The sequence below is a fragment of the Syngnathus floridae genome, chromosome 4 (genome assembly GCF_059516105.1).
Source record: "Syngnathus floridae isolate MCC-2025c chromosome 4, RoL_Sflo_1.0, whole genome shotgun sequence".
NCBI classification, from domain to species: Eukaryota; Metazoa; Chordata; class Actinopteri; order Syngnathiformes; family Syngnathidae; genus Syngnathus; species Syngnathus floridae.
In genome coordinates, this window is record NC_142416.1 from 15,767,387 (window position 1) to 15,783,171 (window position 15,785).

Consider the following 15,785-nt stretch of genomic DNA (forward strand, 5'->3'; position numbering starts at 1 on the left):
TGTCACTGTTAATGTAAATTGCCATCAAAAGACGCAAAAAAAAAAAAAGTTTGTGTGCCCCACTTTGGCATAATCAGGTCACTGCTTACTGCGTGTGCGTGTTTGTGAGAGTGTGTTTTTGAGTGTGTACATCTTGTGTATGCTTGTTTGTTTGAGCTATGACTCAGTGATTTGGGGGATTATGGTATTAGGCCCCAGATGAGCAGGACTGATCCGAAATCAAATACACACAGATGGCCTCTCACGTCAAGCGCACACATTCACGCACGCACACAAACACACACACACCTCCAATCCCTTCCAGGACACAAGCGGTGTCAGCCTCGTCTTACATACAGGCGGCCTCACAGTCATATTGCCGTTCAAAGCCACACATCAGATTAGACACATGATCGTCTTAGCATGTATTATAAAACAAGACGACGGAACAATCCAGCACCAAAGGACGTACCATGTAAAAACATTAATCTTCCGGCCATAACCTCAGTTGATCCACATATAATAATAATAATAATATATATAATAAATACATAAATAAATAAATTTAAAAAAACATATATATATATATATATCAGGTTTATTTCTAAAAAATATGTATAATAATCAGGTTTATTTCTAAAGAAAAAAAAAGTTAAATGTCCCTAAATTACACGTCTTCTTCATGTTCAGGTGTCCCAGGGAGTGACTACATCAACGCTAACTATATCGATGGCTACCGGCGTCAAAATGCCTACATCGCCACTCAGGGTTCCCTTCCGGAGACCTTTGGGGACTTCTGGAGGATGGTGTGGGAGCAGCATACAGCCAATATTATCATGATGACCAAGCTGGAGGAGAAGTCAAGGGTAAGACATGGCGGATAGAAGAGTAAAGACAGATGGAATTGGAAATAGCTGCAAAATAGGGAAACTATTACATATTGCCAAGGATAATATTATACCAGCAGAGGGAAACTTTACAGGCCTTATTTGGGATTCATACCAATGCAGATGTCACTGGTACTTTTATTTTTTTTATTAGATGGCGACGTATATTGAATACATACATTAACTTGGATTCTGAGGGACATTGTGTGAATTCTTGTGGATAACTATTTTGGCAAGCCATTCGCTTGCATCAGCGATACAATATGTTTGTGGGTTTATCTCAGCAATTTGTGAGGAAATATCATTTCAAAGTTTATACGTTTTAAATTAGAAACAGATCCTCCAGCAACAACGTCTAAAACATATTATTCCAGTCAAATTTACAAGTGACCGTTGGAACAATCCCATATATATGTTCTTATACGGACATAATGAGGAGGCTTGAAAGTTAGGATACTGGGGATTGTTAAAACGAGATTGAAGTGCCAGGATGTTTTATTGTTTGTAGAAAGGAAATTCCATTAAGGAAACGCAGAAGGACAGTTGCTTACCAAAGAATGACATCGAATGAGACTTTTATAGTAATGGAGGGCGGTTACGGGCACATTACATTGGCTAATGAATTAGAAAATTTTCAGCTTCAAGGCATTCTGTCGTGTAAGAATACAAATGAACAAGACTAGCTCAGGGTCAAAAAAAGAAAAAAATCATGCTCATGTGTTTTGAAGCAAAAAAAAAATCCTCTCCTCTCGTCTGTGCTTCTTTTCCTATTATTAACCTGTGCATTGTGTTCAAGCTGTTTCCTCTCCAACCTTCTCCAACTGTCTCTGTTGTGTCTCTTTGACCCTCAGATGCCCTCTTATTTCTTCTCTAAGGCAAGATCTCGCTTTCTCTCCTTTGCTAATCCCTTTCCAAATGCACACCCTCTCCTCACATGGTTTTCTCCTTACCCTCCCTTCTCTATTCAGTGCCTCTTTTTTTTTTCCGCTGTTTCCCCCCCTTGTGCAATAGCCAAATGCGATGAGTTGAACTATTTTCAAAGCACCACAAAGCACCCGCAGTCAATGAGAACTGACTTTGGGTTTCTTGTTACCACTGAAGTTCAGAAACAGTGCACATTAGTGTCTACACTTGCATGATCACACCTACAAATGTGCTTCCTGTCTAGTTGCGGTTCAGTAAAATGTGTAGCATTAAATTTCATACCATGAGGCCTTTAAAGAAAAACTTTACGGCGTCGGTAAGAATGAACTCCGTGGCGTATTTTCTGTAAAGAACATCAACCGCCTCGTAAAGATGATGAATTTGTGTCTTTTGAATATTTGCTCGGCTCTTTAGTGTTTCAAATGTTTGCTATAAACCTGATGGGGTCGGAGACTTCCTTGGGGGGGGATGATTTAATCACATTCAACACCCATCTCCATTATGCTGCTATGCCTTGATGCAGCACAGATGAGAACAGATGGAATCAGGAGTGTTCTTCTTTGAAGCAAACCACACAACAGCTTAGATCTGCTGGTGGCCTGCACACCAGAGTATGATGGACATGTGTGATGGGTGTTTAAATGTGGTTTTCAATCCCCCGCCCCGCCACGGAAGACCGTTCTTGTCCTGATAGTGTCTGAAGGCCTAGTGGGAACACGGTGGAAAAGTTGTAATTACAACCCGAACGTCCCGGGCCTAAATGCTTAATCCTCGGTCTGGAGCAACGGAATGCAGAGCGGAGCTGAGCTGAGCTGAGCTGAGCTTCGTTCCGTCTTTGATGTGAGGACCGGAGGGATCAGCGAGTAACGTTTGCTTTGGCCTGATTCTGCCAAGGCTCGAATACGCGCCTCTCGCTCCACTGGGATGCTTGGCTCTCTTGTGGTCTCTGAGGCTGAGCCAAAAAAACTACAAGTACGGTGCTGTGATGCGGGGGGAATTTCAAGGTGTTTTGAGTGGCCGGGCATACCATGTCGTCTTTTGGGGATTTGTGAGGTTGGAGCGTTAGGGCCACGTCGAGTCAAGTGATACTCACTCCGCTTTTCCAGCTCTGTGGTGAATCGCTGTGAGCTCTTGCCAGATGTATGGAAGCTTCCTGGTGAACAGTTTTAGGGTATCACACACTGCTTGCACAGGATCACATTCATTCTAAAAAGCTATCCGTCCTCACACACACTAAAACCGTTTTCACACATTGGGTTCTCTCAACGAGCACAGTTTTATTCCAACACTTCTGTTTGAATTTTGCAAAGTCTCACTGATCTGTTTAAATCCCCCAACCCTTGTATTTCTATTTTTTTTAAATCGGTACACACTCTGCACACGGTCGTCTTTGTCACAAAACAAGCGCCTGATATCTCACAAAATTCTCTGTTTTGATTTTTAGGTGAAGTGTGACCAGTACTGGCCAACACGAGGCACGGAAACTTACGGCCTCATCCAGGTCACTCTGCTGGATACGGTGGAGCTGGCGACTTACTCTGTCCGGACCTTTGCGCTTTACAAGGTAACGTGACATGTGCAGTCAAGCGCCATGCGGTTTACCGGTGGGTATTGATCCCTTCAAATATTTACACTGCTTGTGTATTGATACGCACTTACTGCCATGTGACAGCAGCTACATCCATGTGTTGATTCAATCGCTCACTCAACCTGAATTTTATTCTGTCAAAAATGTGGCAACTGTGGCTTGTTCAGTTTTTAAAATGATCTTCATGATCAACACAGTAAACTAACTCAGTTACTGCTTTTTACAGGGGGATCGAGACAGAGTCCTGTTACTAAAAAAAATAAAAGTAATAGATGCCCCACATAATGTTTATAATTGCCTATATTAATCGCTCAAAGTTTCACAAACTACAATTTCGAAAATATTAATAAATACGGTTATTTCAAGTTAATCATGCAGAATTGTCCTTTAAAAAAAGTTAAATGATTCCCCCAATACATATGTTGATTTAACAAAACAAATCTAATCTAAATCTCATCTAGATCAAAATATACAACTACTGCAATCATTGCCATATATTAATTGCTTAAAGTTTCACAAACTACAATTTCAAAAATATTAATGAATAATATTATTTCAAGTTCATCATGCAGAATTGTGCTTTAAAAAAAGTTAAATGATTCCCCCAATACATATGTTGATTTAACAAAACAAATCTAATCTAAATCTCATCTAGATCAAAATATACAACGACTGCAATCATTGCCATATTCCAATTACTACTTTCCTATTGTCCATAGTTTTGGCGCCATATTGTGGCATTTTATGTATTAAATAAAGAACACACAAATATATGAATAGGTGAGTTTTTCCAGTAAATATTTGAGGATATATTTCGCTTGGAAAACAAATTTAAAGAGGTGAATTTATGCATAGTGGTCTGCAAATTGGGAAATGGATCCCCTTATACACTAACCGGACACTTTATATGCACTATAATGTGATCTAATTAAGCCTCCTTAGTTACGTAGAAAGATTTTTGGTCCCACTCTTGGCTCATTTCTCCACTAATGTTAAGTGTCGTCCACATTGCAAAGCAGCCAAGCCACTTTGTTAAATTCATCACCATGAACACCAGCGCCAACATCAGTGTGGTCGTTTATTTCGAGTCAATACCTCATTCACCCTCCAGCTGCTGTTAATGCACACCCTATCATCAAGTGTGTATTAGTCAGCCAATGTTCCATTTGCTGCTATGTGAATTAAAAATGGAACGACCGAACATGGGACTACTGACCTACTTTGAAAGATGGGTCACTCGACCACTGTGCGCTGTTTGATGGGGTCAGGGAGGACCGACAGATTTTTGGTTGTAGTAGTCATGAAACCACACAAACTTCTTAACTCATGTTATTTGTTAACCTAAATAAAATTAGCTCTTTGGCTATATGTGTTTCTAGAGTGGCTCCAATGAGAAGCGTGAGGTTCGTCATTTCCAATTCACAGCCTGGCCGGACCACGGGGTACCTGAGCACCCCACTCCCTTCCTGGCCTTCTTGAGAAGGGTCAAGGCCTGCAACCCTGCAGATGCAGGGCCAATGATCGTCCACTGCAGGTGAGTTGATTTTTATACACACCTTTTGGGCTCTATCACCAAAATAACGTTGAATTGTCTACAAAGGAGCCTCATTAAATTGGCGGTCAGAGTGTATAAGTAACCATAGGGGTGGTGGTTCTTCACTCCACAGCCTCATTTTCTAAATCCAATCCAATCCAACTGTGAGCACTAATAATTCCTGAACCAAACCACAATTGGACCTGCTGTTACATAAGACCTTTGCGGTCCTCCCTCAGTAAGCTTCTTCTCAACGCTGCCTGTATGTTGACCTTATTTTACATAAGCGGTGTTTTACCGCTGACCACTCCAGCTGGTTAGGGTTCATCATTTTATATATTCAAACAGATCAGGAGGAAAGACTTGTTATTACCGAAGGCTTAAAGGAAGCTGCTATTTGCAGTTAGCAGGACGGGAAGACGATAGAAGCTTGCTGAGGGAATACGGGCCAGAGGCTCCCGAGAGGAAGAATTAGTGCGGTGAGATGCAGAAGGGAAAAAGGGGGGGATTGAGACAATGATTGAGAGGACGAGTTAACCAGGGACTGGGAGTTAAATGATGAGATATGAGCAGAAGAAGAGTAGCGGAGGGAGCGAGGGAAAATAGGCGAGGTCAAACAGTGGACACGGCGAATGGAAATGGTGAATAAAAGAAGAGGAAAGGTGCAGAGGAAAGGCAGGCTGATGGTGGAATGTGTGAAAGGTACTTGAGAAAGGGCGGTCAAGGCGGGAGGGGAGGGTGAAAAGGTTGTCAGGGAAAAAAAAGCTCCTCATCCTTGCTCGCAGTCAGATGGAGTATCTAAAAGGATTAGCAGGCAAATTTAATTATCTCGCCAAGCCTCCGTCATAATGTGCCTTAATGTATCAAGCAGCCTGGGAATCAAACAATGGGACGAAATCTCATTCCACCGCAGTCAATCTCACACCCCGATATTCATTCTGCCATTTAGATAGGTTTTCATTCACTTAAGGGAAATTGCTTGCTAAGGATGTTTTACCAATTCGGTACCCCGGCACAGAGAGCAGATATGAGTTGGAATTTCAAGTAGTTTATATTTGACTGTGTGGATCGAAGACAATATTCCCAATGCTAGTGCTGATGCGTTGCTGATACATATCAATTTTTCTGCACAATTGGCATGTTTTGACATTTCATCTCGGAAATTTTGCTATGCGGTACACAGTCATGCTAATTCACAATTAAAGTTTATTTCAGCCCTCTGAGCAGGTTTAGAAGTCATGTAACTTAAGTTCCTCAGGGAGAACACGCACAGGAGGGCCTGAGACCAAATTCAAATCCGCGACAGAAATACAGATTCAGATTGTTTTATTTTTTTAAATTAACCTCGCCATTTACTCATCCAGTGCCGGAGTGGGCCGCACAGGTTGCTTCATCGTGATCGACGCCATGGCGGAACGAATCAAGCACGAGAAGACGGTTGACATCTACGGCCACGTCACGCTCATGCGCTCGCAGAGGAACTACATGGTCCAGACGGAGGACCAGTACATCTTCATCTATGACGCGCTGCTGGAGGCCGTGACCTGCGGGAACACAGAGGTCGCCGCCAGGAACTTGTATTCATACATCCAGAGGCTGACGCAGATTGAACCTGGCGACAATGTCACCGGCATGGAATTGGAGTTCAAGGTGAGCAGTTAACAACAATCCAGTCCAGAAAATAGATCGTCATCAATCCATCCATCCATCGGCGTCCCCAAAATAAAATTGACGCATCGTTATATGACTCTGCTACTTCATTAGCACAGTGGAGCATCCTATGAGTTGATCTTCTAAATAGATCAATACTCAAAGCTCTTTAAAAAAGAGACACGCGCGGACAGGAGGTTAATGATCCCTGAACTTTATCCAAGCCTTATTAAGAAATTGCAACATAAAATAAATTTTGAACATCAAATGACTTTAATGGGAGGAAAGAGCTTTTTCTCCTTGGAATTCACCAAACTCCACCTCATATTTTGAGTGGAAAATCTGCATGGGCAGAGTTCCTCTCGTGGACAATCCGTATGCATGAGCATGGATTCTCTGACCCTGACAATCTCTGACAGCATTTTTCCTGAGGCTGTTAGAGGCTCTTTTAGTTCCAGCAGCTCAGCTCTGAGATTCTTCATGTAGTCGAGACTGACGATTGAAAGTGAAAAGCATTTTACCATCCGATTCAAAGGAAGACTGTTTTATAGACCGTTTTAGTAGGCAAGTGTGGATAGCCAGTGTAAAAACAGGTAATGTTGTCCCAGAAGTTGACTTCTGAGTAAAAGGTCACATCTTGATAGACTCAAATAAAGCCTGTTTCAGTGCTCTCCGTTGCTGATGCCACAGAATTCCTGTCCTGGCAGCAGCAGCCGCCAGAGAATGACAATGAACTCAGCGCCCTTCGAGCTGTCTTTCCAGTCTTGTATTGATGGAAAACACGTGGCTGGGTTGCTTCATTCATCAGATTCCATCTCAGTGTTACTGGGCACCGTGGACCAACACATGGAAATACACTTTACTTTTTTTTTTTTTACTGAAGTTGTAAATCTAACATCAACCGCGGGAATCTCTAAGCATACAAACTGTTACAGCAATTAGTGTAAGGTTAGAATTGATGAATTAAATGATTGAAATTATTAAAAACATATTAACCACACAGGGGAAGGTTTATTTCTGTGACTTCCTATGCATATTCTTCTCTTGAAGGGCCAAGGAAAAAAAAAATTTAAATGTGTGGCACTACGCAATATTCAGATTATTATTATTGTATATCTATATTTTTGTTTCTCGATAAATCGTCATGGTTCTTGCTGAGCAGCATAAATTGTGTTCTTGAATATGAATGTGTAACATTAGGCATCACATCTATTGGAATTAATTCACACCTTTTTCACAATGGCACAAATTTCCGGAATTTTGTGTATACTTGTGTATAACACACCCATTTTCGAGAAATTACCGTTACTGAAATCTTGCATGCATGATGAGTTCAGAGACTTATTTTTTTTTCCTAAACTTCTATTCAACGGTTCAACTTTACCGGGGTTCCACTGCAGTCTTGAGGAGCTTCACTTCACATGGAGATTATTTTTCTTTCTGGTTGCCAACTGGGCATGGTTTTATCCAGACATGCTCAAAATAATGACATGTTTTCAATGCTCTGTTTGTCCCCCGATTGTCTTGATAAGACCATCTTGATTGTTGATGATCAAAACCAGACTAAAGAGAATCAAAATAAACGGCATCTAAACTTGTGGGATTTTAGGGGGGATTTTCCCTCTTTGTTCCGTTTTAAAGAAAATAAAGTAAGTCTGTTTCTCCCACAACATTCCCATAGCCACCAATATTGGAAGCGTACTTTGTGGGACCCTATTGTTACCAAGCGAGGGGTATTGTTTCATTCCCCCTGGAGTCTGTGGTTTGCCTCCGCCTGGTCTCTGTTGTTCTCTCTCGTTTTGAGACGTCATGCATTGGTCAAATGTGAGAAAGTACAATTGTGTGTGTGTTGCGGGGCTACGGGATCACTTGAGGGTCACACATGTACAGTGAGACAACACGGGGCCTTGTGGTTTCCTGCCCCAACTTTGGATTCTCTTGCTGTTTCTCTCATTTGTCTTTATTATGCGCCTCCTCCCATTGCCTTTCAATGCCCCCATCCCATAATATTCTCTTGTTTATTCACTTGTCTGACTGTATACCCGGAGGCTGGCCAGTAAATAGGATTTTTCTCATTTCACTTGTGCACTGCGCCAGAAAACTTGCTTGAAAAGACATTTCAGTGAGGCGCTGCTTTTTGGGCTTCCATTCTTTTCCCTAATGATCCCTTTTTGTTGGTGCAGTGTAGTATCAGGCTTTACTAATGCCTTTTTTGTTTGATACTGGATATATCGAACTGAAAAGTCAACTTGTAAATATTTAGAAATTAAATTAACACACTAATTAAAAGTGTTACGTGACAGCTATGTTGTTCATGTGTCAAGAAAATTGTAGTAAAGTTGAAATGTCGTACTTAAAAATTCTGCTGTTTTGGTAATCAACACCAAAGTAATAATTGAAAGACAGATTGAACACAATAGAACAAATGACTTCCCCAGAGTTAGTGAATATATTTCCATTTTGAAAGTAAATTTCCTGACACTGTTGAGTGTTTAGCTCCGCACGGCTCATCCATGCCCCGACCTCTTTTGTGTTCCAGCGTCTGGCCAGTGCCAAGGCCCACACGTCGCGCTTCGTCAGTGCCAACCTACCATGCAACAAGTTCAAGAACAAGCTTGTCAACATCATGCCCTACGAGACCACACGCGTGCCCCTGCAGCCAATCAGAGGGGTGGAGGGGTCGGACTACATCAACGCCAGCTTCATCGATGGCTATAGGTCAGTCACACCTCGAATGCATCCGTTTGTTCTTGACTGCCTTGTTTGGTAACACCAGGTTTGTGATCGTAGGCAACAGAAGGCTTACATAGCGACACAAGGCCCGTTGGCCGAGACCACCGAGGACTACTGGAGGATGCTGTGGGAACACAACTCCACCATCGTTGTCATGCTCACCAAATTGAGGGAGATGGGACGGGTAAGGATGCTGCAACAAGAAGTCGATGCCGTGTGCAGTTTTTCACTTTGTCCGAGGAATGACTGTCGATCATAAGTTGACAAAGTATGGGCGCCCTGTATTTCTTAATTTTTTTTATTCATCTCGCACATACAATACTTGTTCTGCAAATTTATTGTAAATAATAAACACATTTATTGTAAATGGTAAATTATTTATTATAAAATTATAACTTAATTTTTAAAATAATAAACTAAATAAAATAATTATTTAGTAAATTATTGTAAATATTTTTTGTTTTGTTGTTTGTCGTTCTCCTTTCTGCCAACTTTGCTCAAACTGGTTAGTATTGATTTTGAAATCTGTACAGTTTTGAATAATATACAATCCAATATGCCCATATTAGTTTTTTACTTCTTTGACATTCAAGAATATTAACTGTTGTTTTTGTTTGCTTAATTGGGTAAAGATGGACTCACAGAGGAATATGTTTCGCATAATGTTCAAAAATGGATCTTTAATTGCCTTGTTATTGTCTGCTTTTAAGCGGTAAATATATACATGCTTTGATATCATTGGCTCCACATTTTTCTTTCCACTCAATATTTCTTTTTCCTCTCAATAATGAGAAGAAATGATATGCCTAGAATACATTTTGTTTGCAATCCCGAGAAAAGTGGCTACAACCGACTATTTGATTTGTAATCAAGAAGTCTACTACACAGGGGAACTCAAATTGACGAGCAAATGGTAGCAATCTGAAAGTCTAATAGGAATATTGACAAAAAACTACCACGGCAAAACAAAAGTAGATCCCTCCAGACGCATGCTGAACGATGTCGCACTTTGCGTGTTGTTGTGTCCATTCAGGAGAAATGTCACCAGTATTGGCCCGCAGAACGCTCAGCTCGGTACCAGTACTTTGTGGTGGATCCCATGGCCGAGTACAACATGCCTCAATACATCCTCCGAGAATTCAAAGTCACGGACGCCAGAGTAAGTCACAAAGCGCACGTGTGATGGAATATGCTGTTAAAAGGTCAGAGAGTAATAAGCCATGTATTTTTTTTCCTCCAGGATGGCCAATCGCGGACGGTTCGTCAATTTCAGTTCACTGATTGGCCAGAACAAGGAGTGCCAAAGTCAGGGGAGGGATTCATAGATTTCATTGGACAAGTGCATAAAACTAAAGAACAGTTTGGCCAGGATGGACCAATTACTGTGCACTGCAGGTAAAAAAAAAAAAATGGTTGGTATTCGTAGGAATAAGCTACCAACAGAAATGAAGTCAGCACCAAGTGTAAATGCTTTTAAATCCAGATTGAATGTCTTCAGAGGTCTTCAGATCTTTTGGTTGTGTGAAGCATATTGAGTTTCCTTATGTATAAAATATCCTGTAAGAGAAAAAAAATTCCTTGTCTTGCCTTCTCCGTGGAAATTTCACCAAACTTAACGTGTTTCCCACCAGTGCCGGAGTGGGCCGGACAGGTGTGTTCATCACGCTGAGCATCGTGCTGGAGAGAATGCGGTACGAGGGCGTGGTGGACATCTTCCAGACGGTCAAGATGCTGCGCACGCAGAGACCTGCCACCGTTCAAACAGAGGTCAGCCGGCAAAAAAAAGGTCTCTGACCTTTTTTTAAGCAATTCTCACTGGTGTGCTCTATCTCCTCCAGGACCAGTACCAGTTCTGCTACCGCGCCAGTCTGGAGTACCTCGGAAGCTTTGATCACTATGCAACATAAATTTGTCACGGCACGTCCCACCTAATCCATGGATGAACGCGCTAGGCGGCGACGTGTCTGTGAAGAGAGCGCCATCAACATGCAGAGTGAAGAGGGAGGGAGGGGGGGAATCCTGCGTACCCACAAAGAGCACCTCTAACTGAGCCATAGCAACCTGCTTGACAAGGGGTCTCCACCCGCCCTTTCACCCAAACACGCCCATTGGTCAGTCAGAAGCAACTCGCTCCAATACTTGATCCGAATCTACGTTGTCTTTGTTTGGTTTCAGTCAGTGCTATTTTCCAAGCACCAGGGTTGCTTTACATTGTTTGGGTGTGGAAGTGTTCACCTCATCCACCGCCAGTGTAGCATCACCAACCTTGATTGATAGAGTGTCACAGGACGTTTGATTTTTCTATCTTTAGACCAACTCGAAGGCATCCATCATATGGACGTCTCGTGGACGGACACAAAGTGGGACTTTGGCGCACCGGAGATTTGCCAACGGGAGAGTGGAAACTCACCGAGCACAGTATTAAGGACACACAGAGTCGCAATGGACACCAGGAAGTGTTTTCCCCCCTTTTATTGTTTTATTTTAGGAAAGCAGACTTTGGTTTCCTATAAATGAAGAAGACATTTTAGTCACATAGTAATAAAAAAAAAAAGCACCAGTTCGACTTAAGTCTTCACAGTTTAAGACAAGGAAATTGTGAAAGGTTTAAAAAGCACCACAACCACAAACAAAATTATCAACTGACTCCTTAAAAAAAAAAAAAAAAAAAAAAAAAAGATGTGGGCTCTCTTATAAAGCTGGTCGCCCATTAGTTTTTTTTATACTTTCTGTTTTGTTGTGCATTTTTTATGTTCTCAAACATTTTTATTCAAAGAAATACAATCAGAAGCCGCGGGACTTGGCAGTTTCTCAGAATAGTTCCACCATTAACTGTTCTATTCTCACTTTTATTTGCATGAGCAACTCGATGAAGTCGTTGCCTGCCTGATGCTTGACGTTTCGGGGGAAGGGTTACATTTCATAAGTTCATGATTAGAGCATTCACTTGAGTTCAGCTTTGATTTTTGGTCAGGGATAAGGTGAAGGGACTAAACTTGGATTTCGGATTGGGCTTTAATATTTCAAGTTTGATGTAATCTTCAAGGTTGTGACTAGTCAGTCTAGGGTGGAACCCGCCTTTCACCCAAAGTCAACTGGCAAAGGCAACAGCTCACCTGCAACCCCAATGAGGACAAAAACGCGAAAGAGTACAAATTTGTAGAGTGTGCACGGAGTGGGGTTTTTTTGTGGGGGGTGAAAAACTATTCAAAACGTCACCTAGATTTAGACCAAGAATTATGGAAATGTGTCGAGACAACGTTCTCACCGGAATGCTCACCACTGACTTGTGCGTCTGTCTGATTCCGTGTGCAATAAGTAGATGTACTATATATATATTTTTATGTCCACTTATTTACTACAGTCACATGCCATGAGGATGATGATGATGAAGATAAATAGTGGTGCATCATGTCCCAGACTCGAGGACGTTCAGCATTCGATTCCTCGTATCACGCCGCCACCCCATATAGACAATGTTGTCGTCACGGTAACCGGGAAACTAACGAACGATCCCAACTCCCAATGAATAGTTTAAGTTTAGATTTCTAGTGCCTTATATTACACGCCTATTTTGATAAAGTTACGTTTAAGGGTTCTTGTGTATTTTACGTATGCACACTTATGTATGTTTGTTGTGTGTTTTGAGAGAGAGTGAGAGGTTGTGTAAAATTTTGTTATGCTCTACTATGTGAAAATTGCTGTTGTATTCTGTTGTTTTTCTATGGTAGGCTGGCTCGTCATCACTTTAAAAGGAATGCAGTCATATCGCTTTGAAGGAGAACAAATGAGCACAACTAAGACTCAACTGCAGTACAACAAATGTTTATTTCAAAAGTATGAGCAAAGAATGAAATGATGATTTTTAATGAGAAAATGTCTGCGGTGATGCAAAGGCAAGCTTTCTTTTACTGTATTTCCTCAAATAGTGGCCTCCACTCTCATTAACTCCAGGCTGCACCACACCCCAAATAGATTTTCATATTTTCCTCTCGAGATTTTTCTTTTCAGTTTTCCTGGTTTTATTCCATTCAGGAGAAACAGAAGGGGGAAAAAAATCAGCATTACCATTATAGAGTGGTGCCTTGAGATATTAGTTTCTGTAATTCAGCCATTGTTTAAAAGCTTCTAAAACCACAACTACCAATACTAACTGTTAGCATGTCAATGGAATTTTCCATTATTTGCTAGCGTTAGGCTAGTTGGGCAAGGCAAAAGTATTTGAAAGTAAGAAGTGTCATTTAGTTTGACAGTAAACTTCAAGTGTGGGTGGCATTAAAAATCTTGAAGCCTCTTTTTTGATCAATTAATTTTTAATTAATCGTCAACGAATCGCTTATGATGGTGAGCAAAGTTAACTGCCACCTTTAACGTAAAAAAAAAAACAGAAGTTAAGCTATCTCAAGGCATCACTGCACAGTATTTTTCATCTAATTAACTCATTTTATGTGAGGAAATAAATATTGATGATTTATAGTATTATTCAAAAACCCCCATGCACCTTTATGTGATTGAATAAACACCATCTGGCCACTACGTGAGGAAATCAAAGCAGCATAGACATTTTTATTGACAAATTGAATAGAAAAAAAAAAGCAAAATGACAACATTTGTGCATACAGGAGTCAATCCCACAGCCAACAGTGTTCCTTGTCCTGCCCTCCCCTTCCCATGTTGCTCTCTAATCATGGCACCATTCTGGTGCCCCCGGTGTTGTTTTTGTATGCATGGTACCACTTTGGAGATGCCCCGTTGGTCGCACCTGTAATGGGAAGACTTGCACTTTCTCTTGTACTATGCACTTAATCCTCTTATCTCTGTTAGCCCACGCCACACCCCAACCCCCTTTTACAAAAAAAAGATTTACTTGAACTAGCTCAACATGGACCCTGTAATGCTCACACAGTTGTGTATATGTAAATAACACCGAACACAGAGACTAATTGAAATTCTTAAATTAAGACAAAGTGAACTATATCAGATATACAGAGTGATATAAGAAAAGATTGCACCAGAAATCACCGTTTATGGCACAGAAATATGTGCAATATGTCACCTCGTGGCTTTGCTGCACCACAAATGAATTTCACCATAAAAGTGTTCTATTTTAACCCCCTGACCCCAATGTATCATGTAGATGGATTAAAAACTGGAGTTTATATAAATTGTATAAAAATGAAAATAATGGTGTGTTGCTTGGATCAGTCCCGTCAAACTGGTCTGTATATGTAAAGTTTTTGTTTGTCTGTTTTTCATTTTCTGCTCCGGGTCAACAAGTGCTTTTTATTTTCTTACATTGGTTCTTCGTGTGTGTGCAAAACTGAGGAAGTGGGGGGAAAAAACACACACACACAGGTCTGTATGGATTTCTGTTCTTTGTCGACACAAGTTTCATTTGTTACAAATAAACTCAAGTGAAATAAAAGACACCAAACCTGTATTCTGGCTCTGTACCATTACTATATAATTTGTTAGGGAAATTAATATTTTGGTAGGAAATTATTAATAATAATTCATAATAATATGAATGAATGAATGCCCTTTGACATGATATTCTGAAGGAAGTTGAAAGTCAACAAAGCAGGTGAGGGTGACATTTTCCATAAGCTCTCAGCAGATGTTTGAATAAATTCAGCAATTAAAGAGGTATTAAATTTTCCCTATTAAGATTGTTTAGTTTTAGTTGTGTTCACTTGGGTACACCTGAGATCAAAATGTTCTTTACCCTTGTTCATCTCCATCCTGCCATTGTCAATATCAGTTTCCTCAAGCCGACCCAAGCTGACGTTCAGCAAGGTCAGAGAACACCCGAGACTGATCACCAGTGAATCGGAAGGCAAATGTTGACAGCCATCAATGGGTGCTACCTCATGCACGTTTTTGGAATGTGGTGGGGAGGCAGAATATAAGGAAAAAACAAACCACAAATGAAAAAGAACATTCAAGATGCTTGAACTGAGATTCAAACCCCAAACTGTGAAGCTGCTAAGCACCACATTGCTGTGCGCTCCCAACTAATATAATAATGAGTACTAAGATACACCATCCATAGTTAGTGAATCGGGGTAACATAGTGTAGTGGTTAATGCGCTGCACTCTGAATGCTGTGATTTGAGATCAAATCTCAGTGGAAGCTCAGACATTACATTCTGGAAAAACTTGCAACATAGTTGCTTGGTGCTCCCCCATAAAACCGTTTTAGCATTAATCTATTCTTATCCATACTATTCGCTTGTTAGGACATCGATAAAACCATGTATCTACATTGCAGTCCTAGTCAGAGTTCCATAGAGTAGTGGTTCGTTCCCTGGACTCCGAACCCAGCGACTCGAGTTCGAACCTCCGTAGGAACTCGAATGTTTTATCCTGGAGGGATTTGCAACATAGTTGCTTGACGCTACCCTATAAAACTATTTTGGCATTTATCGCGCTATTCGCTTTTTAGGTATTCAATTAAACCATGTATCTACCGTTCCTGACAATCCAGGTT

The 15,785-nt window shown here is 41.0% G+C and overlaps 1 protein-coding gene and 1 long non-coding RNA gene across 4 annotated transcripts in view; one reads left to right on the plus strand and one right to left on the minus strand.

Moving 5' to 3' along the window:
• Positions 1–14,735, plus strand: part of LOC148399409 (receptor-type tyrosine-protein phosphatase delta-like) — a 143,367-nt gene extending 128,632 nt beyond the window's left edge. For all 3 annotated transcript variants that reach the window (XM_088373937.1, XM_088373938.1, XM_088373939.1), the window contains 11 exons: positions 670–845; positions 1,718–1,741; positions 3,235–3,354; positions 4,758–4,912; positions 6,277–6,562; positions 9,102–9,280; positions 9,353–9,479; positions 10,329–10,454; positions 10,536–10,690; positions 10,927–11,062; positions 11,134–14,735. In XM_088373937.1, the coding sequence (XP_088230063.1) occupies positions 670–845; positions 1,718–1,741; positions 3,235–3,354; positions 4,758–4,912; positions 6,277–6,562; positions 9,102–9,280; positions 9,353–9,479; positions 10,329–10,454; positions 10,536–10,690; positions 10,927–11,062; positions 11,134–11,202 (1,553 nt within the window). In that variant the 3' untranslated portion in view covers positions 11,203–14,735. The remainder of the gene's footprint in view (positions 1–669; positions 846–1,717; positions 1,742–3,234; positions 3,355–4,757; positions 4,913–6,276; positions 6,563–9,101; positions 9,281–9,352; positions 9,480–10,328; positions 10,455–10,535; positions 10,691–10,926; positions 11,063–11,133) is intronic.
• On the minus strand, positions 640–3,333 carry LOC148399411 (uncharacterized). The gene is made up of 3 exons (XR_015858054.1): positions 3,280–3,333; positions 2,884–2,943; positions 640–827 (listed from the first exon to the last, which is right to left on the minus strand). It is a non-coding gene; the product is annotated as an uncharacterized LOC148399411 (long non-coding RNA).
• Positions 14,736–15,785: the final 1,050 nt, after the last annotated feature.